Source organism: Sminthopsis crassicaudata, chromosome 2 (assembly GCF_048593235.1).
Source record: "Sminthopsis crassicaudata isolate SCR6 chromosome 2, ASM4859323v1, whole genome shotgun sequence".
Classification (NCBI taxonomy): domain Eukaryota; kingdom Metazoa; phylum Chordata; class Mammalia; order Dasyuromorphia; family Dasyuridae; genus Sminthopsis; species Sminthopsis crassicaudata.
Window position 1 is genome coordinate 48,817,605 of NC_133618.1, and position 25,590 is coordinate 48,843,194.

General features: G+C 39.7%; 1 protein-coding gene across 3 annotated transcripts in view; it reads left to right on the plus strand.

Moving 5' to 3' along the window:
* ANKRD11 (ankyrin repeat domain containing 11) overlaps positions 1-25,043 on the plus strand; it is a 320,143-nt gene extending 295,100 nt beyond the window's left edge. For all 3 annotated transcript variants that reach the window (XM_074286178.1, XM_074286176.1, XM_074286177.1), the window contains 5 exons: positions 216-6,904; positions 21,842-21,940; positions 22,029-22,172; positions 23,071-23,163; positions 23,813-25,043. In XM_074286178.1, the coding sequence (XP_074142279.1) occupies positions 216-6,904; positions 21,842-21,940; positions 22,029-22,172; positions 23,071-23,163; positions 23,813-23,998 (7,211 nt within the window). In that variant the 3' untranslated portion in view covers positions 23,999-25,043. The remainder of the gene's footprint in view (positions 1-215; positions 6,905-21,841; positions 21,941-22,028; positions 22,173-23,070; positions 23,164-23,812) is intronic.
* Positions 25,044-25,590: the final 547 nt, after the last annotated feature.

Here is a 25,590-nt window from a genome sequence, read left to right on the forward strand (position 1 = left end):
CTACTGAATCAGGATCATTACCTCTTCTGAAATGTGCATAGGTTACCTGGCAGGAGGGAAAAGAGGAAGGACACTTCTTGTTTTTCTTTATTTGTTACATTAATATACTTGTTTCAAATAGGTGTGTTTCCCCTTCTTTTTGTTAAGGAAATGAATGTTTCTATTTCGGACCCCTCCATTCCATGCTTTTCTTTTCTCTTCTTTATTTCTAACAGAGAGTTCAGAAGAAGAAGATGCCCCATCCTTTGCACCTTCTAGTTCAGTTGATGGCAATAACACGGACTCTGAATTTGAAAAAGGCCTGAAGCATAAGGCCAAGAATCAAGAGCCACCAAAAACAATTACTCCTGTGAAGGATGAATATGAATTTGATGAGGATGATGAACAAGACAGAGTTCCTCCAGTTGATGATAAGCATTTATTGAAAAAGGATTACAGAAAAGAAACTAAATCAAATAGTTTTATATCTATTCCCAAAATGGAAGTTAAAACATATACTAAAAATAACACAATTGCACCAAAGAAAGCTGCCCATCGCATCCTTTCAGACACCTCAGATGAAGAGGATGCAAATGTCACTGTGGGCACTGGAGAGAAGCTAAGACTTTCAGCTCATTCTGTATTGCCCAGTAACAAGACACGAGAGTCGTCTAACATCAAACAACAGAAAGAGAAAAATAAAGTTAAAAAGAAACGGAAGAAAGAGACAAAAGGCAAGGAAGTTCGATTTGGCAAAAAAAATGACAAGTTTTGCTCTTCAGAGTCAGAGAGTGAGAATTTGGAGAGTGATGAGGATGATAGAGACTCTGTTGAAAGCTCTAATTGTATCAAGGACTCCACTATTGTGCTAAAGGAGCCCTCACTTTTCAGCTCACTTTCTGCCTCATCTACTTCTTCTCATGGAAGTTTAGCATCACAGAAACATAACTCGAATCTCGCAGAACAGCACTCCAAGCACTGGAGAACGGATAATTGGAAAACCATTTCTTCTCCAGCTTGGTCAGATGTCAGTTCCTTATCAGACTCTACAAGGACAAGACTGACAAGTGAGTCTGATTATACATCTGAAGACTCCAGCTTGGCATCATTAAAACCAGTTAGAAAGAAACAGGAACACAAAAAGAAAAATACTCCTCACAATACCGTATCTGAAAAGAAGAATTCATTCCATTCCAATGTGGATGGAGCAATTCCAAAACTAGATAAAGAGGGCAAAGTTGTTAAAAAGCATAAAACAAAACATAAACACAAAAACAAAGATAAAGGACAGTGTTCAAACAATCAAGATATTAAAATGAAAAGCTTTCCTTATGATTATGAGGACTCTAAGCAAAAGTCAGATAAGGCCTTACTTGTTGATAGTGAAAATCCAATTGAAAGTAAATTAAAAGTATTAAAGCATGATAGAGAACATTTCAAGAAAGAAGAGAAAATAATCAAAACTAAATCTGAGGAAAAGGAATGGTTGTTTAAAGATGAGATCATAAAAGTTTCCAAAGAAGAAAAGTCACTAAAAAGAGTCAAAGAGGGGAACAAAGAACTCAGTAAAGCTTTCAGAGAGGAGAAAGACCGATCAAGTAAAACTGAAAAGGAGAAATCATTAAAGGAAAAGTCTCCAAAAGAGGAAAAACTTAGAATTCACAAGGAAGAAAGAAAGAAAAAATCAAAAGACAAACAATCAAAGTCAGAGAAGAAAAATGACTTGAAGGAGGAGAAAATGTCCAAATCTGAGAAAGAAAAGACTTTTAAAGAAGATAAAGAAAAATTTAAAAAAGAAAAAGTTTATAGGGAAGAATCTGGTTTTGATGAATTTTGTAATAAAAGTCAGTTTTTAGAGAATGAAGATACCAAATTCAGCCTTTCTGATGATCAACAAGAGAGGTGGTTTTCTGATTTATCTGATTCATCATTTGATTTCAAAGGGGAAGATAGTTGGGATTCTCCAGTGACAGACTATAGGGAGATAAAAAATGACTCAGTAGCAAAGCTAATCTTGGAGACAGTGAAGGAGGAAACAAAGGAAAAGAAGAGGGATAACAAAAATAAAGAAAAGAGAGAATATAATGAAAAACGTAATGAAAAAGATTCTTTCTTTAAAAAGAAAGATAGAGACTATTTGGACAAAACCTCTGAAAAAAAGAAAGACCCATCTGAGAAACACAAAAGTATTCCCAGTTACTTGTCAGAAAAGGAGAAAAGGAGGAAAGAGTCTGCAGATGGCATCAAAGATCGGAAAGAAAAAGATATGGGTGATAGCTGCAAAGAGAGAAAAGACTCATTTGATAGTTCTAAAGACAGGAAAGATGCCAAGCTTAAACAAGAGGAAACCTATAGAGATGAACTTAAAGAATATGGTTGTGAGAATTTTTTTAAGGACAAATTAGATTCAGAATTTGGAAAAAATTTAGAAACTTGGGAAAGACATCATTCAGGGAAAGAAAAGGATAAAAAAGATATTGGTGACAAGGACAAAAAAGAGAAGTTGAAATCAGAGAAATATAAAGAAAAATCTAAAGAAACAGACAAAGAAAAAAATGAAAAATCCATCCTGGAAAAAAATCAGAAAGACAAAGAATTGGATAAATGTTTTAAAGAGAAAAAAGAGACAAAGGAAAAATATAAGGATTTGCACAACAAAGACAAAGAAAGGAAGTCTTCCCTTGATCAAATGAAAGAAAAGAAAGACAAAAATTTCTCAGGATCTATCTCAGAGGACTTTGCTGAAAAAAGAGATGAAAAAAAGACTAAAGACAAAAGCTGGTACATTGCAGATATTTTCACAGATGAAAGTGAAGACGAGAAAGAGGAGTATAATACAAGTGGATTCAAAATCGGCGATACTATTGGCAGTGAAGTGCCAAGAGTAGAGAATGTACAAGAAAAAGATGAGGATAAAGAACCTTACACCTCTGAGAAACATCGGAAATATTCTTCCGATAAGCAGCACTCTGGAGATAAGCAGAAAGACAAAGAATCCAAGGAGAAGAAAAAGGAAAAGGGATTAATAGAAGGAGGAAAAGATAAAAAAGAAAAAAACTTTGAAAAACACAAAGAGAAGAAAGACAAAGATTCTATTGAAAAATATAAGGATAGGAAAGATAGAACTTCTATTGACTCTATTCAAGAAAAGAAAAGTAAACAAAAAATTCCTGAAAAGGTGGAAAGGAAACACTCCACTGATGACAAGGTTAAAAACAAACATAAAGAAAAGTCAGATAAAGAACATTCCAAAGAGAGAAAATCTTCAAAGGGGGGTGATATGGAAAAAAGCTTGTTGGAGAAGTTGGAGGAAGAAGCTCTCAATGAATATAGAGATGACTCCAATGATAAGATAAGTGAGCTCTCATCTGATAGCTTCACAGATCGAGGACAGGATCCGGGCATGAATAGTCTCCTTGAATCATCATTCACAGAACCTGCTGAGGACAAATTCAAGGATGCTATATCCTTTCCTTCCCTACAAGACAAATTGAAAGAAAAGGAGCGACATAGGCATTCCTCATCTTCATCAAAGAAAAGTCACGAAAGGGAAAAAGCCAAGAAAGATAAGTCTGAGAAAAAAGAAAAAAGTGATGATTTTAAGGACAATAGAAAAGAATCAGCACAGTTTGAAAAAGACTTCTCCTTGGATGGTGATGCTTTTGGCATGTCATATAACATGAAAGCTGATGTAGAAGATGAATTAGACAAAACTATTGAATTTTTCTCAACTGAAAAGAAAGACAAAAACGATTCTGAGAGGGAACTTTCCAAGAAGTCAGAAAAGGAAAAAATTTACACTTCAAATTCCATCAGTACAACTAAAGACAAGAAGAAAAGAGATAAGCATCGAGAAAAATGGAAAGATGAAAAAGAGAAACACAGAGAAAAACACACAGATGGATTTTTTAAGCATCACAAGGATGAACAGAAGTCTGTGAATAAAGAGAAAGACAATTCTCAAGTGAATGCTTTTAAAGATAAATCAAAGGATGAAAGTATCAAACTCAGTGAAAGCAGATTAAAAGAGAAGGAAAAGTCTGACTCATTAAAGATCAGTAATGGAAATGACAAAATTCCACCATCCAAAGACACAGCAAAGAAGGACACCAGGCCCAGAGAAAAACTTCTAGGAGATGGTGACCTGATGATGACAAGTTTTGAGAGAATGCTGTGCCAAAAAGACCTGGAGATAGAAGAGCGTCACAAGAGACACAAGGAACGAATGAAGCAGATGGAAAAGATGAGACACAGGTCTGGGGACCCTAAACTGAAGGATAAAGTGAAGTCCTCTGAAGAGGTAAGGAAGAGAAGCCTCGATCTGCCTTCTAAAAAACCACCTGCACCGGACTCTCAGCTTAAAGAGAAAAAGACGAAGGAGCTCGGACCGCTAACTCCTGGGCCGTCAACAGAAAGCAAACCCCACCCCGTGGTGGGCACTGACTCTAAAGACTGGCTGACTGGTCCTCACATGAAAGAAATCCTCCCTGCCTCCCCCCGACCAGACCAGAGCCGCCCCACTGGGGTTCCTGCTCCAGCTTCAGTGGTTTCTTGCCCTAGTTATGAGGAAGTGATGCAGACTCCTAGAACGCCTTCATGCAGCAATGAAGATTACACTGATTTGATGTTTGACTGTGCTGATTCCCAGCATTCTATTCCTGTCTCTACCATGTCCATGAATGCATGCTCACCATCCTTTTTTGATAGATACACGAATACTTCTGGTGGGCTTCCAGAAAACCCAAATCAAACTCCCACAAGGACTCTCCCTACAAACCTTTATCGTTCAATCTCTGTTGATATCAGGAGAACTCCTGAAGAGGAATTCACTGTTGGGGATAAGTTTTTCAGACAGCAAAGTGTACCTGCTACATCAAATTATGATTCACCTGTGCAGCATTTAATGGAAGAAAAGGTTCCTTTACCATCTGTTCCTGCAGAAAAGTTTCCATGTTTGTCTCCTGGATACTATTCTCCAGATTATGGGATTCCTTCACCTAAAGTTGAAACATTACATTGTACGCCAGGGGCTATTGGAAATGTTGCCCCATCTCCTGAAAGTGTTTTCTCTGGTTTGCAAGCAAAATCCTCTCCTTCTCATAGAGATGAGTTATTAGCTCCATCTATAGAAAGTGCTCTTCCCCCTGATTTGGGCATCCCATTGGATGCCACAGAAGACCAACAAGCAACCGCTGCTATTATTCCACCAGAGCCTAGCTATCTACAGCCAATTGAAGAGGGCCCCTTTAATGCTGTTATATCAGAAGAGGATAATGCAGATTGGGCAAACCCTCCCAGAAACTCAGAGCAACCTATTACTCAGAGTTTAATTGGAACTTCCTCTGAAACCCCTGTTAATTGGACTGTTGGATCTGAACTTCTGATTAAGTCCCCACAGAGATTTCCAGAGTCTCCCAAACCTTTCTGTTCTACAGATCCCATACATCCAGCTCCTGTACCATTTATACCTTCTGATTCTCCTTACCCAGTTTCTCCTATTTCATACCCCTTGTCTGTGTCTGAACCAGCCCTTAATGATGTAAAGGAAGTTGCTGAAGAAGCAATTCCAGGAGAAATAACAACATCAGAGGAACAGACTTCTTACATGCCCCCTTCTAGATTAGACTCATTCTTTACTAACTGTAAGCCTCTACCAGAAGAAACTCCTGAAATCGTTCAAGAATCCACATGCATACCAACCGTAACTCAGGTTGAAACTCTGGGCTCCTTGGAAAACAACTTTTTGGAAAATAACATTTCTGTCATAAATCAAGAAGAACCAGTGGCATGGCCTGATCCTTTTACCAACGCAGAAGATGACTTAGATCTGGGTCCCTTTTCTTTACCAGAACTTCCACTGCAAAATAAAGATGTCGCAGATGCTGAAATGACTGAAGCAGAACCTATGGGAGACAGTACTGTGGTTGCCTCAGAAAGTACAAATCCTGGAGATCCGGGAGTCTTCAGTGGGAACCTTTCTTTATTGGCTGCAGAGGAGCAAGAGGAGCTACCCACTAGTCAGGCAGCTGCCCTCCTGCCTGGGGTGCCGGGGCCAGAACCAGAGGAACCGAAGCCAGAAGCTCTGTGTGTGGAGGCTGCCACAGAAACGGGGAGTGTGCCTGAGGAGAAGATGTCTGAACAGTTAGAAGCCCATTCTTTTCCGCCAGCAGCCTCGGCTGAACTTCCTCCTCAGACAGGTGACCAGGAAAGAGAAACAAATCCTGAAGACTCCTTTGTAACAAACTGTGGCTTGGAGAGCTGTGCTGAGAAGAATTTGGCCCAGGCTGGTGTCGATGGTACCAGCACTCAAGAGGAAGTCATAGGAAGCACTGTCAATCAGACAGGTTCTTCCCAGGTGGAACCGCCCCAAGGCAACACGCAGTCAGAAGCTGCCGACTCTGTACCTAAAGCAGTACCTGAAATTCCAAAACCACCCAAAGTTGAAGAAATTCCTCAACGAATCACAAGGAACCGTGCTCAAATGCTAGCTAATCAAAATAAACAAAATACCTCCCCCTCGGAAAAAGAATTTCCACCAGTTTCGACTCCTTCCACAAGAGCAAAGGGGCGAGTCACAGAAGAAGAAGATTCTCAAGCCCAACACCCCCGGAAACGTCGTTTCCAACGCTCCAACCAACAGCTGCAGCAGCAAATTAATACATCTACCCAGCAAACAAGGGAGATGATACAGCAGACATTGGCAGCCATCGTAGATGCTATAAAACTGGATGACATTGAACCTTATCATAGTGATAGGTCAAATCCTTATTTTGAATACCTTCAGATCAGGAAAAAGATTGAGGAAAAGCGGAAAATTCTCTGCTACATCACTCCTCAGGCCCCCCAGTGTTATGCTGAATATGTCACTTACACGGGTTCTTACCTGTTAGATGGCAAGCCTCTCAGCAAGCTTCACATTCCAGTGGTAAGTTGCATTCTCCGGAGAAGTATTAATAATAATTATTTAACTTTTTTTTTTTTTTTGAACACTAAGGTTTACAAAATATTTAGCTGTATTATCTCATTTGATCTTAACAACCCTGTGGGGAAGGTGCTATTGCTATCCCCATTTTACTAGTGAGAAATTGCAGCTAAGAAAAAAAGGATAAATGACTGGCCTGGGATCCCACAATTAGTCTTTGACATACAAGTCCTAACTAATATTCTCTACCTATAGTACATGGGGCTATTGACTCTTGAAAATTAGAAGGTAAGAGAGCCATCCAGACACTGGAGTTGCCTGACCTGTAAGATGGATAGTCACTTGGTGATCCTACTAGAGTGAGATATTTGCCTCCTGAATGTATTTCTAAAAGATGCAGATGTTCTCCCATTGTTTAAGTCTGCTTCTCTGCCCCTTCCTCTAATGTATATTTGGAGATTAGAAGGATTCCCCTTGATTTTAATCAAGGAAAATCAAGAGGAGTCCTTCTAAATCTATTTTGTTTGGATGTGCCTCTTAGAATTCCCCTTTTCTCTTTTTGGCACATTATGCTTATGAGAGAAATGATTGGAATAGGGAATTTTTCCAAGCCAGAAAACCAGTCCAGATTTAGTCAAGGCTCTTATTTACTGTTTGTATAACATGACTTAAATATTTACATTGATGATCCTATAATGTACTCAGATCCTGAGGGGTTTTGTTTCATCAAAGAAAGATTATATTTGGTACGATGAGTGTGTGTATTTGATAAATAATTTTTAATCTTATTCACCATGGTGACAATTTTGAGTAAACCAGGAAACCTGAAAAGTCTTCCCTGCCCATTCTAAGTAAGCACCAGTGAGTTGCATTTATAGTTTACATTAAAGGTGACAGAAGAGTTAACAACTTATGTCTATTAGTTTTAGGATCACTGGACTTGGGACTTTCTCCTTAATCAGCAAAGATTTCCTGGGTTTTTGTCTCTCTAGCAATAAATATTTCTAAATTACCTTGGAAGTAGGGTTATAATCTACATATCCTAGAAAAATCACACTATAAGCATCATAACCTCTTTTCTCCCTTTCTACCATTCTGCTTGCTGTCATGGGATTTCAAAACTCCAAGGGACCCCAGAGTTAAGTGCATCAGACCCTAATAAAAACAGGTTTCTGTTGGGTTGCATACTGACTCAGAAAACCACAAATTAACATTACCTATATCCATATAGCATTTTTATTTATTTTGTTTAGCATTACATTTTTATCTGGTTCTAGTGTTGCTCAGGGAAGTTGAAGCCTGATCTATTCCCAAGCTTTTGTTACTAAGCAACTTGTTTACTTGTTAAGTCATTAACAATCTAAATGCATACCCACCTTTTCTGACTTGTTTTCAAGTCAGAAAAAAAAGTCAGACTTATTTTCAGGATATTCTTCCTGAGGTGTATGAATCTTAAAGTTCTAGGTTTCCATAATTAATGACTTCTATCAGTCAGTCAATAAGCTTTTATTTAGTGCCTAAGCACTAGGGATAAAAAGAAAAGCAGTAAAGACTGTAAACTCCAGTTTTGAACATATGAACAAGCTTATGTAGAGAGAATTGAGAATGGTTGGAGGAGGCTTCTTGTAGAAGATGTAATTTTAGTTGGGACTTGAAGGGAGCCAGAGAAGAGAGTAGTCAAAGAGGAGGAAGAGAGCTTTCCAGACATAGTGTCAACTAGAGAAAATGCTAAGAGATGAAGGATCTTGTTTGGGAACAGCCAGGAGTCCAAGATCAAAGAGGATGTGATGGGGGGAGTAAAGAGAAACAGCACTGGAAAGGTGTGGTAGGCAGGGATAGGAGCATTGTCCTTGATCCTAGAGGCCATAGGGAGCCACTGGAGCTTTACTGAATGGGGAAAATGATCCTGCACTTTAGGGAAATCGCTTTGGTGGCAGAGTAGGGAGAATGGACTAGAGTGAGGAGAGATTTTGAGGCAGGGAGAAGCCCTGGCAAGTTGTGGAGGCGTGAGGGGATGAATGAGGGCAGACAGGAGATGACATTGACAGGCCTGAGCACTAGGTTGGGAATGCTGCATGAGAAATGAATGAGGAGTAATCAGGAAGCTTTGTTTATCCTAATGTCACCTTACAGTTCTGGGGAATTAGGGAGGGATAGAGAGAAAGACATAATGTTTAGTTTTTAACATGTTTTGTTAAAGATATATGGGAAAGCATTTGGAGATGAGAGGTTAAGGCTGGATTTGAGACTCATCCACATATAGTGGAAGCTGATGAGGTTATCAGGTGAAAAGATAGTCCAAGAAGTAATGGGATACTTCTAGCTAGAGGGCATGACAATGAGAAGGAGATCCAGAAAAGCGAAAGAGTGAGTCAAGGAAAAGAGGGGATGATCTCCAAAGTCCAAAGCTACAAGTATCAAAGAGTTCCAGACAGTTAAGGATTGAGACAAGAAAGGCCTTTGCCTTTGCCTTTGGCATTTAGGAGATCCAGGGACTAGGCAGAGAAGGAAGTGAAGGCATCTAGTGTAAATGGCCTTCTCTAGAGTTTTTTTTTTTTTTTTTTTTTTTTTTACCACAAAGGGAGTGATAAAGGGAGAATACAGTGAAGATTTTTTGAGAAAAGAAGCAACATGGATGTAACTGTAAGCAATAGGAGCCAGTAGAAAGAACTATTGATAGGTCCAACTCTTTTTGACCCCTCTCGAGGTTTTTTTAGCAAAAATACTGGAGTGGTTTGCCATTTCCTTCTCCAGCTCATTTTTCAGATGAGGAAACTGAGGTAAAAAGTGACTTGACCAGGGGTCACACAGCTAAGAAGTGTCTGAGGCCAGAGAAGGGCCACTTCATTATGTGAGATAAGGGTGAAGGTTGTGGCACAAAGTACTATTAGGGTTATTATTATCTGTCAAATATGATGCAAGATTCTCAGCTGAGAGGTTAGGAAGTGGGGAAGCTATAGGAGATTTAAGGATGGATGAAAAAGGTTGGAAGAGGCTCTATGGAGAGTGGGATGGTTTGTTGGCAAGGGACATATAGAAGACTTGCCCAGCTGTATCAAGGGCCTCATTGAGATTTTGTAACATAAATTTGTAGTGGGACCTAGTCAGAATGATTGCATGGGTTTTTTTCTGCCTTCATTCAGTAGCACATGTATGGAGGCAAAGTTAGCAATGGTGGGAGTATGATCCAAGGCTGTGGCAGTATAATGAGGCCAGGGATTCAAGAGAAGAAGGTAGAGCCCAACTAGAGGAGAGGATGGGGGGAAGAAGAGAGATGATCTACTGCTGGGTGACCTGGGAGAGAACAGAGGGGTTGAGGGATTAGACGTCATAGTGTAGATGAAGAATAGGGTTTGCTATGGAAAGGAAGAAGGAAAGGTGGGAAGAATAGATTAGGGTCAGAAAAGGAAATTTCAAAGTTCAAAGTCTCGAATATGGAAGTGTGTGGTACATGCCAGCAGTGGCAGGATTGAAGGATATGAACATCTTTAGCAGTAGATTGTGGGAGCTGAGTATTTAGATGGAGGAACCGAGTAGTTAAGAGTGTGTGAGGTATGTTGAAGTCCCTTAACAAGGAGAAAAAGTATTGTGAGCCATGTGCCAAATTCATTGAGGACATTGTAGACAACAAATACCAGGATTTTGATTGGGTGAGTGGATGATAAGGATTGTCTGGATCTCAAAGAAGAAAAGGTTACTGAATGATGAAGCATAAACTTATGGTTCATTTCTGGCAACACTACTCCTCAGTTCCTTAGTACTCGAAAGTCCTTGGCAAATCTCAACAAAAGTTGAGGAGAATTTGGCTCTAAAGATGGTTCTACTTAAGATTTTGTGAGGTAAATGTTGAAAATTATCTTTGCATATATTTTCAGAATGGAAAACTATTATTTTATTTCATTTTATTTTATGTTTTTGTTGAGGCAAATGAGGTTAAGTGACTTGCCCAGGGTCATATAGCGAGAAAGTATTAAATATCTGAGACCAAATTTGAACTCTTCCTGACTTCAGGGCTGGTGCTCTATCTACTGTGCTACCTAGCTCAGTAGGCTATTGTTTTAAAAGAAAAAAAAAAAAAAAGATGGTTCTATGGGACACTGTAGAGAATTGGCATAATAACACACCTGCAACATTCATTTCCCTGTCTACTAGGAAGATTCAGCGAAATGTCATATTGCAGAGTGCTGTCCAAGTCTTAAAAGTGCTCAGCAGAAGGCATTGCTCACTGACCTGGGACTGGGAGATTTGAGTTGAAAACAGAACCATTAAAAACTTTCTTTAGAAAAATATTTTTAGGGGCAGCTAGGTGGCACAGTGGATAGAGCACCAGCCTTGAATTCAGGAGGACCCAAGTTCAAATCTGGTCTCAGACACTTTACACTTCCTAGCTATGTGACCCTGGGCAAGTCACTTAACCCCAACCTCCAAAAAAAAGGAAAAAAAATATTTTTAATGGTATTTTGTTTTTCCAAAAATAATCTTTACTATTTCACCTTTACAAAACCTTATGTTTACAGATTTTTTTTCTCTTTCCTCTCTCCTATAGTCAATAAACACTGTGAGATATATAGATTAAATGAGTACAATTCTTCTAAACATATTTCTGATTTATTATTTTTTGCTCAGCATGCATGACAAATCAGAACAAAAGGGGGAAAAAACAAGCAAAGAGCAACAACAGCCAGATGAAAATACTATGCTTTGATCCACATTCAATCTCCACAGTTTCCCTCTGTATGTGAATGGTACTTCCATCCTAAGTGTATTGGAATTGTCTTGAATTACCACATTGTTAAAAAAGAGCCATTAAAGATTAGTTCTTAGTATTTACTAAATATATAGAATCACTTTTTGAAAAATCTGCCTATGTTATAATATATTTTCAGGGGGTGAGAAGGGAATTCATGTCAGGTTTCCCAAGCCTTAAATACAGTTTTTTGGAGTGTGTACTCTAATGTGCTGTCAGCCACAGTGAAAATTGGAAAAGAGTGAGAAAAAATCAGTTATCATCTGTGTTAGCCCCTAAATTTTTTTTCATTGGTAATTAGGCCCCAGTAGTCTACTTATTTTATCTTTATGATTTTTGCCAAATTTCTCCTTCCAACTGGTGCTTATAAAGCATACTGTTGGTGACAAAGGTCAGTTTATTGTGCTCTACTTTCTCAAGCACCTTGAGAGGCAGGTTGAGAATCCTCACAGATTCCTCCTCTATGGAAAGAGACATACTTCCCTGAATATTGACAGGACGTACCATCTTTTTGAGAATGTACAACATTCTTCTTAATGGTAAAATTTTAGTTGCCAGTTTTAGTATTATTCTTCCTTATCAGATCATGGAATCTCAGAACAAGAAGGGCCTTCTAGACCCATCTGGTATAATACAGAGCTAAAACAAGGATCCTTTTATATTATTTCTGCTTAAAGACTGCAGGGACAAGGAACTTGATATCTCTTCAACCACCCCATCCTATTTCTGGAGAGCTTGAATTGCTATAAGATTTTGTATTTTTTGAACCAAATTTTGCCTCCACAAAGAACTTTGTGTCCTAGTTCTGTCTGTCATTTAGAATGAATGTCCACATTCATCTAATGTAGAGTTAATACTCCACATGTGTGTGAGGTTGAAGATCATAATCCCCAAAACTTACAACAAATGTATGTTAATTATCCTTCAGTGTCCAGAGTTTTCTGGGCTGGGGGAAGTCCTAATGGATGTCCTTTCTCTTGATTCCACATTTCTAGTCATATTAGCTAATCCTGTCTCAGATGTTCCCCATCATGTTTTTGGTCATATTTTTGAGTACATGTACCATCCTGTCATTTTTCCTAAAAAAAAAACAACAGCTTCCAGAACTTGATACCACATTGCAGGTATGACTTGGCCACGCAGTATAAATTTTTTTTCAAATGAACCATCAAGTTCGTTTTTTGTTTTTTTTGGTGAACTGCTCTCTGGTCATATCCTCATTTTGTGCTTTATATACTTGTTTTTAAAAATTGAAACACATGACTTGATATCTAATAGGAATAAAATTAATCTTAATATCATCTTAGTTCTCTGCTTAGCTTGTTTGTTTGGGTTTTTTTTTGGTTCTGACAACTAATACACCATCCTCATATTTTGGTCATCTATACAATTAATATTTTCTCTCCTTTTTTATCTAGTTCACTAAACCAAAAAACAAAAATTAATTATCTGGACCAACGCCAAAAACCATGTGTCACTAGAGATTTTCCTTCAGGCTGTCATGAATATTTTACTTTAAATACCCCACACTCTTTAGGGCCAGACATTTATCCAGTTCTAAGTCTGTACTGTCACAAAATTCTGACACTGCCAGATTCCTTGCTGAAATTCATCATTTGAACATTTAAATCCAGGTACTATAGGTCTATAGCATTTACCTGCCTCTAGTAACGTTTTTCAGAAAGAAAATAAGATTAACTCAATAATGAACATTTCTTCTCTCTCACAAACAGTTCCTTTAATCTTATCTGTTCTAAAATTATGCCAGTAGTTTTTTTTGTTTGTTTGTTACAGTGTTTTTAAATTGGCCCAAATGATATGTTTGCAAGTCTCCATTCTCCCTCCCCCATAAGAGTACCAGGAACTGCCATTCTTACAATTTCATCTTTTAGTTTCCCACTAAGCATCTGTCATGACCCAGTAACTTGGAATTTGTAAAGCACTAAATATTCAGCACATAGTAGGTAGGCAAGCACTTAAATGTGTCATGAGTTTCAGTTTCCTTTCCAGCATTTGTTCTGTTCTCTGTTTAAAAAAAAAAATCTTTCTTCATAGTAGAGAACAGAATTGGCATCAAGGTTTACAGGCTCTCTTATGCATGATAAGTGCATCTGTAGTATCTGTAGTAGGCAGCATCCCATTGTCTTTTGCTCCTGCCTTTCTACTGTTTTAGCAAATCACTGCATTCTGGGCTTTAACCTTTGAACCCAGTCCTCACAAGACTTTGATGCTAGGGAGCTGTGCTTTAGGTAAAAACCACTTTGGCAGTCAAGTGGATGGTGGCTTGGAGTTGGGACAGATTCAAGTCAGGTAAACCAAGTCATTAGAAAATAATGCAATAGTCCAAGTGCAAATTGATAACAACTGCAACTGGAGTTGTGTATGTGAGTGGAGAGAAGGAAGGATGGGTTTGTTACACAAACTCATATATGTTCCAGATGCTGTGCTAAGCACTTCCATGGTAGATAGATGCTATTATTCCCCTTTCAGATGAGGAAACAAAGGCACACAGAGGCTAAATGACTTGGTAAAAGTTACACAGCTAGTGGATGAATGAGGCTGGATTTGAACTTGGGTCTCTTAACTCAAAGGCTAGGACTTATATATATTATGCTACAGAAGGGTCTCTAACAAGAAGAACAAAGCAAAGCACAGTACCTGGGATGGAATAGTGCTGGGTAGGTAGCATTAAAGTGGGATATTTCGAGGTTGAGTTGAAGGGGATATAAATAAAGAAAAAAAAAAGTAATGCTCAAAATGACCCAATTTGGAAATGTGGGGTGAACCTGAATAGCCAGAGATGACACCAAAATTGGGATCCTTGGTGCCTGGAAGCATTCTGCTTGATAATAGTGACAAAGAGGATTTCTGTTTTGAACATAGTGAATTTCAGATGTGTCTGTATTATACAGATCGAGATGTCCAGCAGGCGTTGGGGTGGAACTGGAGCCCAGCAGAGAGATTAGGGTCAAACAGCGAGATATAGTGATTATTTATACAAATATAATTGAACACCTCAGACTTAAGATAACGAAATGAAATAATATAAAGTTGGAGGGGCCCTAGGGCAATGATATGAATACTGACAGTGATTATGCCACGAATGAAAAATCTGCAAAGAAACCTGGAAAAGCAGCTAGTGCAGAGAACCAGGGGAAGGCAGTGAATGTTGTCAGATATTGCAGAGATATTAAGGATGAGGATTGTGCAAATACCATGAGATTTGTCAGATAAGAGATTACTGGTAACTTTGGAGATAAAAGTTTCCTTTGGATGATGAGGTCAGAAGCTAGGTGGTAAAAGGTTTCCATTGTAGTAAGAAGAGAAGGGAAGATGCTTCTGAATGTACATGGCTTTCCAAGAAGGTAAGCCATGAAGGAATGTAGAGAGAGAGGATTAGAACCTACATTAATTAATTCAATTGTCAATAGCCTCCATGTCTCAGTGATCTCATCAGTCTCCCCATCACTCCTCTAGAGCTACCCACCCCTTTCAGCAACACAACATGCATTTATTAAGCTCCTAGTATGTGTTAGGCAGTGGGCTAAGTATTGTACAAATATTTCATTTGATTCACAACAACCTGGGGCATAGGTACTATCCTTATTCATTGTGGAGTCAAAATTCTAGTGGCTATTATCTCCTGAGTGTTGATTGTCCTCTGAGTCTCTATCTTGTCCCTTCTCCCTCTGTACAGTTTAATTTTCCTACCTGTCCAGTTTTAACCTCTCTCCTGACCTCCCATTGACGTCTGGAACTTAGCATGTCCAGAACTGAACTGATTACCATCTCTCTCTCCTTCTCCCAAAATGACCCTAGCTGCTCTCTTCACTTCCCTTTTACTTTTCAGATACCACCATCTTCCCAGGCCCAACCTAGGTAGTATCCTCAGTTCCACTCTCACCTATAGCCCATCACCTGCCACATCTTGTTATTTTACCTTCCCCTCTTCTCACATGTGTCCTTCTCTCCTTTGACACTGCTATCACTCTGGTGTGCTACTATTACGCATATTCGTGCAAGGTGCGTGCAAACATACACACACAGTATAAAATCCTGATTTTAAAGTCCTTTATAATCTGACCCTTTTTCCTTCTTAAACCATACTCCCTTCCACATAACTCTGCAACTCCTTTACATTCATCTTTTTTTCTATTCCTTACACAGACAGTTCGATGTCATTCATGGTCACTGGCTTTCCGCCATGTTTAGCCCTTTCTCCTCCCTTTTTGTTACCTTCTTGCTTCCCCAGCCTTCAAGACTCCAATAAAGTTCTACTTTCTACAAGAAGCTGTTCCCAGTCCTTCTTAATCTTATTCACTCTGAGATTGTTTTCATTTTATTTTGCATATATCATTTGTATATATAGGTATTCCCTCCACATTGTGATTTTTCTTTTCACAGTTTCAGTTAATCATAGGTTAGCATAAGAAATTAAATGAGAATTTGGGGGGAGTTCTGCAGAAGCAGCAAACCACATTTGAAGGCCAGCAGATGACACAGAAAAAGTTTAAAAACTGAGAAATAGATAGTATGTAATCTATCAACCCAAATTTTATAATAAGGTATAGTTAACTTCTCATAAAAGGAAAAATTCATACTTCTCTTTCTGGAGGGCTAAAATATTTTGTATAGATTTTTCAGATCACAATTGTGCTGCTATCCTAACCCATTCCATGTGTAAGGGACAACTGATTACATGTGATGGTAAACTGTGAGCTCTTTCAGAACAGAGACTTTTTTTCATTTCTCTGTATCCCCAACACTCAGCACAGTGCCTTGCACTCTCGGTGCTTATATTCCTATGACTTTGATGATATAGCTATCAGGGAAAATATTTGACTGCAGAGAGTGGTTTTAAGAGTGGGGTAGACATGGACGTGTTTTTAGGTTGAAGGACGTGAGTCAACAGATAAAGAGATTTTTTCCCCCCCTTCACATTCCTGTATTCTTACATTCAGTCTGCTAAAGGAGATAGCATCAAGGGTACATGTCAAAAGATTGGCCTTGGCAGTGAAAAAAATGACAATGTGTGAGACAGGAAATATAGAGGGGGAAGTATCTTAATTTATATTAGATAAAAATGGAGAAGGGAGAAATCTCATTAAATGTTTCCTCCCCCTTCCTTATTTTTGGTTTGAGGTATTTTTAGTTAAGAGAATAGGGAAAAGGAGCCTAGAAGAGGAGAATGCTTAGCACAATTGCTAAACTGTGGAGAATGAGTGGGCTAGTGATTCAATTAGGGAGAAATAAAATGTTGGCCTTGCTGCAGTAAGGGATCAGTTGAGGTGAGATGACACCTAAGTCAGCGTTTTTGTAAGGAAAGCAGTGTCAAGAGTAATCCAAGGTTGAGGTTTGGTAACCAGTGGGGTCAGGGCAATCTGAAAGCAGAGAAGAGTGTAGGATTAAGTTGTTTCACCAATAGGTTGAGTTGAGACAGGAAGGGAGTTGAATATAGCCAGTGTAGGGGAGTTAGAACAGGAGGGGTAGTCATGGAGAAGACAAAAACCAAGGTTAGAGATCTTTGGGAATAATGGAACAATATATGATTATTATCCAATAAAGGAATTTCCGAGTTTATAAAGAACTACATTTAGAAATAATGTGAATGGTATAACTTTTTATGTTTATAATGCAGGTACATGGAGAAATAAGTCATAGGAATTATTGAGTTGAAAGCTTAGGATATTTGAGAAAGCATTCGTGTGTGTGTGTGTTCAGTTTTCCACAATGCTTAGTAATTAGATTTGCCCTTTTTTTTCATCATCTTAGGATAGCGTTTACCTGTGCCTGGTGTTTTGAGCTCAGCACAAACAATTAGGCATCCTATTCCTATTTGGAACAAGATCCTTATTGAGCTATATTAATCGTTCTGTTTGGCAAAGGAAATAAATGTTAAACAAGAGCTGAGAATTTCTCTCTACCTTCTCAAACTATCCTGCCTCACTACCTCAGCTATCTTCTTCTTTGATCCGTTTTTATAAATTTCCAATTATATGTTTAAAAAAATTTAACATTCATTAAATTTTTTGAGTTACCATTTTTTTCCTCCTAGCTTATACATGTGAAATAATAGAATACATATTTCCTTTATTAGCCATGTCACAAAAAAAAAAAAAAAGAAAAGAAAAATATAGGAAGTAAAAACATCTGGACAGAGTTCATCAGTTCTCTCTCTGGAGGTGGAGGATTTTTCCTTATGAGACTTTTAGAATTGTCTTGGATCATTGTGTTGATAATCCTTTCAGTATTGCTGTTCTCAGTGTTTTCCTGGTTTTGCTCATTTCACTTTGCATCAGTTTATGTGTCTTCCCAGGTTTTTCTAAAAACATCTGCCTGTTATTTCTTGTGATGGAAATCACATTTATTTATATGCCACAACTTGGAAATCACAAGAAGAATTAAGAGTATAGATCTACGGGGCAGCTAGGTGGCACAGTGGATAGAGCACCAGCCTTGAATTCAGGACCCCCCGGAGTTCAAATGTGGTCTCAGACACTTAACACTTCCTAGCTGTGTGACCCTGGGCAAGTCACTTAACCCCAGCCTAAAAAAATAAAAAATAAAAAATAGAATATAGATCTACTAGTGGTATCAATGGGGTCAAAGAGTGTGCACAGTTTTTAAAGCCTTTTGGACATAATTCTAAATTAATCTCCAGGATAATTGGATCAGTTCATAACTTCACCAACAGTTTAGTGTATCTTTTTCTACATCTCCTCTAGCATGTCATTTTCCTTTTCTGTCATGTTAGTCACTCTAGATAGGTCTGAGGTAGTACCCCAGAGGTTGTTTTAATTTCTCTAATCAATAGTGATTTAAGAGTCTTTTCCTCCTGTGACTATTGATAATTTTGATTTCTTCTTCTGAAAATTGTTCATATTCTTTGACCAGTTTCTAATTGGGGACTGGTTTCTATTTTTATAGATTTGATTCAGTTCCCCAAAATTTAATATACAAAGCCTTTATCAGAAAAACTCCCTGTAAAATTTTCCTCCCAGGTTCCTCTTTTGCTTCTAATTTTAGTTGTGTTCTTCTGTTTGTACAAAAACCTTATTTCATATAATTAAAATGATCTGTTTTACTTCCTGTCTTCTTTTCTATCTTTTATTTTGGTCATAAACTTTTCCTTATCCACAGATCTAACTACGATGCTCCCCTTAATTACTTATGCTGTCGTTCTTTATGTCATTTTGTATCTTATGAGGTATAAGATACTGATCTATGCCTAGTTTCTGCCAAACTGCTCTCCAGTTTTCCTAATAATTTTTGTCAAATTGTGAACTCTTCCCCTTAATACTCTTAAATTTTATCTTTTTTTTTTTGGTGGTGACCACCTATTTTTCTGCTCTAGGTTCAACTCATCCTGAATTTTTAACACTTTTGACACAATTCTTACAGAACCATGTCATACTTTTGTTTCTATTTGCTGTCTTTTTACCCAGCCTTCCTTCCACATTTAAAAAATTTCAAGTTGGTACGTGTGTTTTCTGTGTATCTATGTCAGTGCCTTTATAAACCACGTTTTCCCCATGAGAATTGCTTCTTTTTTATATTCAGAATTTCAGTTTTGAGCAGTTCCCCACCCCTCCTGCATGGGATGCCTTTCATCATAGGATTTTAGTCCATGGCATCCTATCGGTCCTCCCTCTGAACTCTTTCAAATCCATTCTTCTGGAATCTAGGTTGAAGTGGTTGCTTCTTCCTGAGGCTGACATCATTTTCACAGCAGATACCAGTTGTTCTTTGGTGGTAAAAATGAAATTCAGAATATCATTTCCCTTCTGAAGTTACTCAGCATTTTGAAGGCTGATATTTTCAATAAGGCAAGTCAAGAAATTGTTACCCGATCCATCTTAAATTGAGAGAGAACTCTTAAGAGATATCCAGATAGTTGAAATCACTATTGTGTCCTAATAACGTCAACCTTACTCCCTTTTGCCTTTTTCTCCAAGGGTTTAGTATGCGTTTATGAGAGTTGACAGATAGACACCAGAAGAGTATTTAGCGAGTCCTTGCAGTCTAGTCCATTCCCTGTGATGACATTATACTCTTGGAAAATGAAGGACAGACAATAGCACTATATTCTGATAGTATTGCTTTTTTTTCTTTCTGTTGGTCAACATTGAAATGTTCCTTCTTTTTTTTTTTTTTTTTTTTTTTTATGACAGTGTCATTCACTGCCCTCATTCACTGCCCTATCACCTCTTCTGTTTTTATTGACTTTGGGATCCTCTTCCAAAGCCGCCATCTTGTCATAATTCTTCACCAAATCTTAGGAAGAGTTAGGGTGAGAGATTTGCCTTGTTATTCATACTTTATTCATTCCTTTGGGTAAAGACTTAAAATTACAGTTCTAGTATTAGAGGAATCTCAGATGCTTTACTCCAACCCCATCATTTTACCAATGATGAAACAATCCCAAAACAATGTTAAATGACTTGACAAAGTTACATTGGTGATAATTATGTGAAGACTGGTTTTTTAATTCCAGGGCCATCACCTTGCTTCTAAATCACTAAAACACTGTTTTTTCAGTGGCTCCTGGTCTAGATTTTATTTTCCTGTTTGTGACCTTCCAAGTGATTTTCCTGCTAGATTGACTGTCACTGCATCTAGGTTGGTGTATTTACTTAGCCTTCTCCTTTTTGTGTCCTTTCCCCCCCATCCCCCCACCCCCCCACCCCAGGCTGGGGTTAAGTGACTTGCCCAGGGTCACACAGCTAGGAAGTGTTAAGTGTCAGGTCAGATTTGAATTTGGTCCTCCTGAATTCAAGGCTGGTGCTCTATCCACTGCGCCACCTAGCTGCCCCTCCTTTTCATTTTCAATAACCTGATTTTTATTTTTAATTTTCCAGGTAAGTACATGATTTTATCTAACCCCTGTGAGGCAGGTTTATCTTCTTCAGCCTATATCTCCTCTTTGGAAATATCTGCTTTTGACCCATAGCATTTGGTTGCTCTCTTTCTTCTATTCTCTATTGTATTATCTTTGAATCCTTTTTCCTTATTTTCATATAAAATCCTCATTTTTAAAAAAAGGAACTTGTTTTTTTCTCAATATTAGATTTCTTACAATCTTTTTACTTACTCACAAGAAGGAAACTAATACGCATTATTATGGGTAGCAGCCATTTGGCCATGGTAAAAATAAAGATTGTACAAGATGCAAGTCACTGTAGAATTCACCAAGTTCTCCAAACTGAGGGAAAGTTACAACCTCAGTCTTTCTCTAATTTGCTGCTTAGAACTACATATGTATATGTGTGTATATATGTATATGTGTGTGTGTATATATGTATGTGTGTGTATATATATATACTTTTTTTTTTTTTTTTTTTGGTTTTTGCTGAGGCAATTGGGGTTAAGTGACTTGCCCAGGGTCACTCAAGCTAAGAAGTGTTAAGTGTCTGAGATCATATTTGAACTCAGCTCCTCTTGACTTCAGAGCTGGTGCTCTATCTACTGGGCTACCTTGCTGCCCCAGAACTACTTATATTCTAATTGAGAGTTAAGTGCCCAGGTAGAGATGGAGAGAATGGTTCTGTAGGGGAGAAAGATTGGAAACAGTTTGGGATCTAAGCCTTAGGGTAGTGCTGAACAAATCCAAGTTGGAATCAAGATTCCCTGAGACAGATAAGGCAGAATCTGAGGTAGGAACCATCTAAAACTGCTGGCCTGATTGGTAGTAGGCCCATGGAACCCTCCATAGTGTTGAGCTGAGTGGAACTTGATGGTACTGGAGCAACTTTATGCAAGCATGCTAATTCCTTTTAATACAGGGGAAGGAAAGAGAAGGGGCATATATTAAGTGCCTCCTATATGCCATTATTTTATTTATATCTGGTAGACATGAGCAGACAAGAGGTTAAGGGACGTGCCCAATGTCACATAATGAGTGAATGTCTGAGGTGGAATTGGAACTTGGGTTTCTTCAACCCCAGTTCAGTGCTCTGTGCTCTATATGGCACTACCTAGCTGCCTGTGGAATCCAGAAAGATTGACCTGGCAAAAGTCATGCTGCACCAGTGGGGTGGGTAACCTATTGGCCTTTGGAAATAACCAGTTCAACTTGGGGAAAGAAGTAAAGGAAGCTTCCTGTAAATGCCAACCCCTTGTCATTGACAGTAGCTGAAGACTTTTATCAGCCACGTATTCTTATAACTGGTGTATACTTCTCTCTGGGTCTGCAGATTGCCCCACCGCCATCTCTGGCAGAACCACTGAAGGAATTATTTAAGCAGCAGGAGACTGTGAGGGGGAAACTGCGTCTCCAGCACAGCATAGAGCGGGTAAGAATGTTTTTGAGAGGATCAAGAAGGGAACTTGTTGTTTGGATCTCAGTCCTCTGCTTCAACCACTTCTTGCTCTTGTTTTTAGGAAAAGCTGATTGTTTCCTGTGAACAGGAGATCTTGCGGGTTCACTGCCGAGCAGCGCGGACAATAGCTAACCAGGCTGTCCCATTCAGTGCCTGTACGATGCTTCTGGACTCCGAAGTCTACAACATGCCCCTGGAAAGTCAGGTCAGCGGTTTCCTCCAGGTGTGGGGAGCCCTGTCTGGCTGTCCTCGGAGGATCTTTCTGATATCATAGCTCCTTTTTGCAAGAGAGGAGACTGAAGTGGAGGCCCATTAGTTCTTCCTTTTTAATTCACCCTTCTCGATTTCCCATCCTGACCTAACTTTTAATTCCAAGCAATAATTACTTCCTCCTGAGCACACAACTCCACATCTCTTTTGGGCATGCCTTGCTCAGAGTTTTATTCCCAATGATATAAACCAATAAAAATCAGCGCATCAATCTCTATTTTTAAGATATGTAGTGTGCAACTGGCCCCAGCCTCAGAGTCTCTGACAGGCCAGAAAAAGTCGGAAAATGGGGTTTTCCTGCACTTAGATGTTTAATGATTATTGACTTAAAAATCATCAGGAGCATTGGAACTTGCTTTTCTGAAGCTCATTGTGGCTCTTGGTGAGGCGCACAAGTCAAGTCCAGCGGGAAGACAGTGCTGGTGGGGGTGAGCAGAGCCAGACCTCTGGCCCAGCCATTCTAGCCTTCCCAGGGAGGCCATTCAAGCCTCCAATCCATTGGAATCGTACTAGGTGGCCCAGTCTTTTCCTAAACTTTTCTGTCTACGGCTCTGTTGTTACTGTGCTAACCTGCCATGAGGCCAGCAATAGGACAGATGGACTTACCAACGCCCTGTGGCTAAGAAACTTCTTCTCTAAAGATTTCAAAAGGTCTGAGTTATAAACATGGTCTGTTTGACTTGATGGCTCACCATTCTCCCTAGGCAGGATGGAGTCTTTGGTGTTGGTTTTCTTAATGTGTTTTTATTCCTTTCCCTAGAAGATGGGATAGGACATTTCTAGCCATCACATCTGTTCTCCTTTATTAAACTTCTCATTGTTTGGCTCCACAGGGGGATGAAAATAAGTCAGTAAGAGATCGTTTCAATGCTCGACAATTCATTTCCTGGTTACAGGATGTGGATGACAAATACGACCGGATGAAGGTCAGAACCCTTTTCTTCTCTACTCTTTGAAGTATTTTTAGGCCCAAAGAAGCCACTTGTGGAGTCTTTCATTGTTCCATCAAACATTTACAAACATTACAAATTTACTTAATTTGTAGTCAAGTCCAGGGAGACATGGGGCCTTCCCTTTCCTTGGGATCCTCCTCACGGCAGAGCCGTGACACGACTGCAGGAGAATTTACAGGATGAGACCCTCTCAATTCTGCCCATCGGGAGGGCTTCATATAGTGGTCATCCTCATCGTCTGGACACTGACCACCTGATCCCCCTGTCACATGAGGGTCGGTCAAGTGCAGGCCAGGTCCCCATAACTTGGGGTCAGACCTGTCCTCTAGGGCCAAACCTCTTTCATCAGACAGCTTTCTGTCATGTTTAGTGGCCTGATGGTCCTGGTGTCAGGTGGAAGTCCTTTAAGGGGAGAGCCAGGGGGCTGCATACTAAGTAGATTATTGGGGGAAGGGAAGAAATGCTGTTCTGTCTGAAAGCTCCCAGACTGTTGCCCAATATGCCCTTGACCTTGGTGGCCATTCAGGGACAGAACAGCCCCCTGCCGAGGGGGGGAGGAGCTCTGTCGGGGTGACTGGGCATGGACCTCCCTCCTCACCACTTGGTCTTGTCTCCTGTGCAGACGTGTCTGTTGATGCGGCAGCAACATGAAGCGGCGGCTCTCAATGCGGTGCAAAGGATGGAGTGGCAGCTGAAAGTCCAGGAGCTAGACCCTGCGGGGCACAAGTCTCTCTGCGTGAATGAGGTGCCGTCCTTCTACGTGCCAATGGTCGATGTCAACGATGACTTTGTGCTCTTGCCAGCATGACAAGACCAGATCCCAAGACAGTCCTACAGGAAACTGGCAATGGCGGGAGCCCTTCTGAACGAACGGCTGAGCTCCTGTTCATCCCGAATGCTTGTTGATGAATCCCTGGGTGGGAAGGAAGAAGCATCTCTCAGGGGGGTGGGGGACAGGGAGCGAGAGAACAGTTGCACTTTCTTCACAACGTATCCGTCACTTCTGGACTGATGGCAGGCCCCCAGCCACAGAAGTGGGAAACACATCTCTTGTATAAACCAGGTGCTTCAGCGGAGGGTGAAAAGCTTGCACACTACGTGGTCTGACTAGACAGCAACGCCGCTGGAGGCCTGCATGGGCTCGAGGCGCCCTGCCACCATCTGCTGAGCAGGGGCCAGCAGCCGTGGGGGTTTCCATCTTTGTGGAGACAGCAATTTTCAATCTATCTGTGTTTTCCATTCAGCTGCAGATTCATTTCAGAGAAGTTGCAGAAGAGAATTCATTTTTTTTTTTTAAGTTTCTCCTTCCATCCGGATCTAATAGAAAAAAATAAAGTAAAAGGCACCGCACCCGCCTTTCACGGACAAAGGTATAATGGGGTGGAGCCGATAGACTTCCAAGTCTAAGGATGCTTTCCAGCTAAAATCCCAGGGCAGCCACCGGTCCCCGTTTTTTCAGACAGCAGGGCTGTGGACGCTTGTGTTTAGCGAGGGCCCAGGCGGCGCCATCTGACCCCTGCAGAAGGCGTGGGGCGTGTGGTGACCTAGAGCTAGGACTCTGCCAATTGTGTTTTTAATGGAGTCAAATCCATGTGGTTTATATATTTTTTCCTTTAATCTTGGGCATTTTGTTTCTCTTTCTGAGAACATAACTTGAAACACTACAGAGCCAATACTCATATAAAAATGTATCCCATAAATGCTGTACAGTTTTTATATACATTAACAATGTACTTTTGCTGCCTTCTAGATAATTTATTTTGCAACACATTACTGCACAGTTGTAAATAACTTATGTACTGTAACATCACTTTCAGTTATGTGTAAAGAAATAAATAAATTAATTAAAATTATCTTTGTATATGTATAGTTCACATTAGGCAGCACTTTCCCTTTCAAGGAAACAGAAGGGCCAAAATGGCGTGCAACATTCAGTATTCTGAAGCCTGTCTTCTAACCAAAAGAAAGACAAGATAACTCCACTCGGAAATTTGCATTCTTCACTTTCTCAAAACTTTAAACCCTTTTTTCCCCCTCCTTTCTTCCCTGTCCTTTTAAGTTAGGACAAGTAGCAAAACTACCTACCCACATGGTCCAGCTGGCAATGTTTCCCTGGAGTTGTGCAGGGTCCTCCTCTCTGTAGGAGGCTGGGGCTGGGAGGGAGAGCATTGGCCTAGCTCAGAAGGGCCTGAAGAGAAGGCTGTCCCCGTTCTTGCTTTAAGATGAGCTTTCTGCCCTCGGTGGAAGGGGATTCATTCACACTCTGCTGTGTGGTGGAGTTGCTAAACTTCCTTAGATCTGTAGGAAATGGTCTTATTTTTCTAGTGGAAAAGCTATTGTTCTGTTAGAAAGCATGGAAAGTGATTTATCACAGGAGGAAATCTTAGCATTTTATAGAAG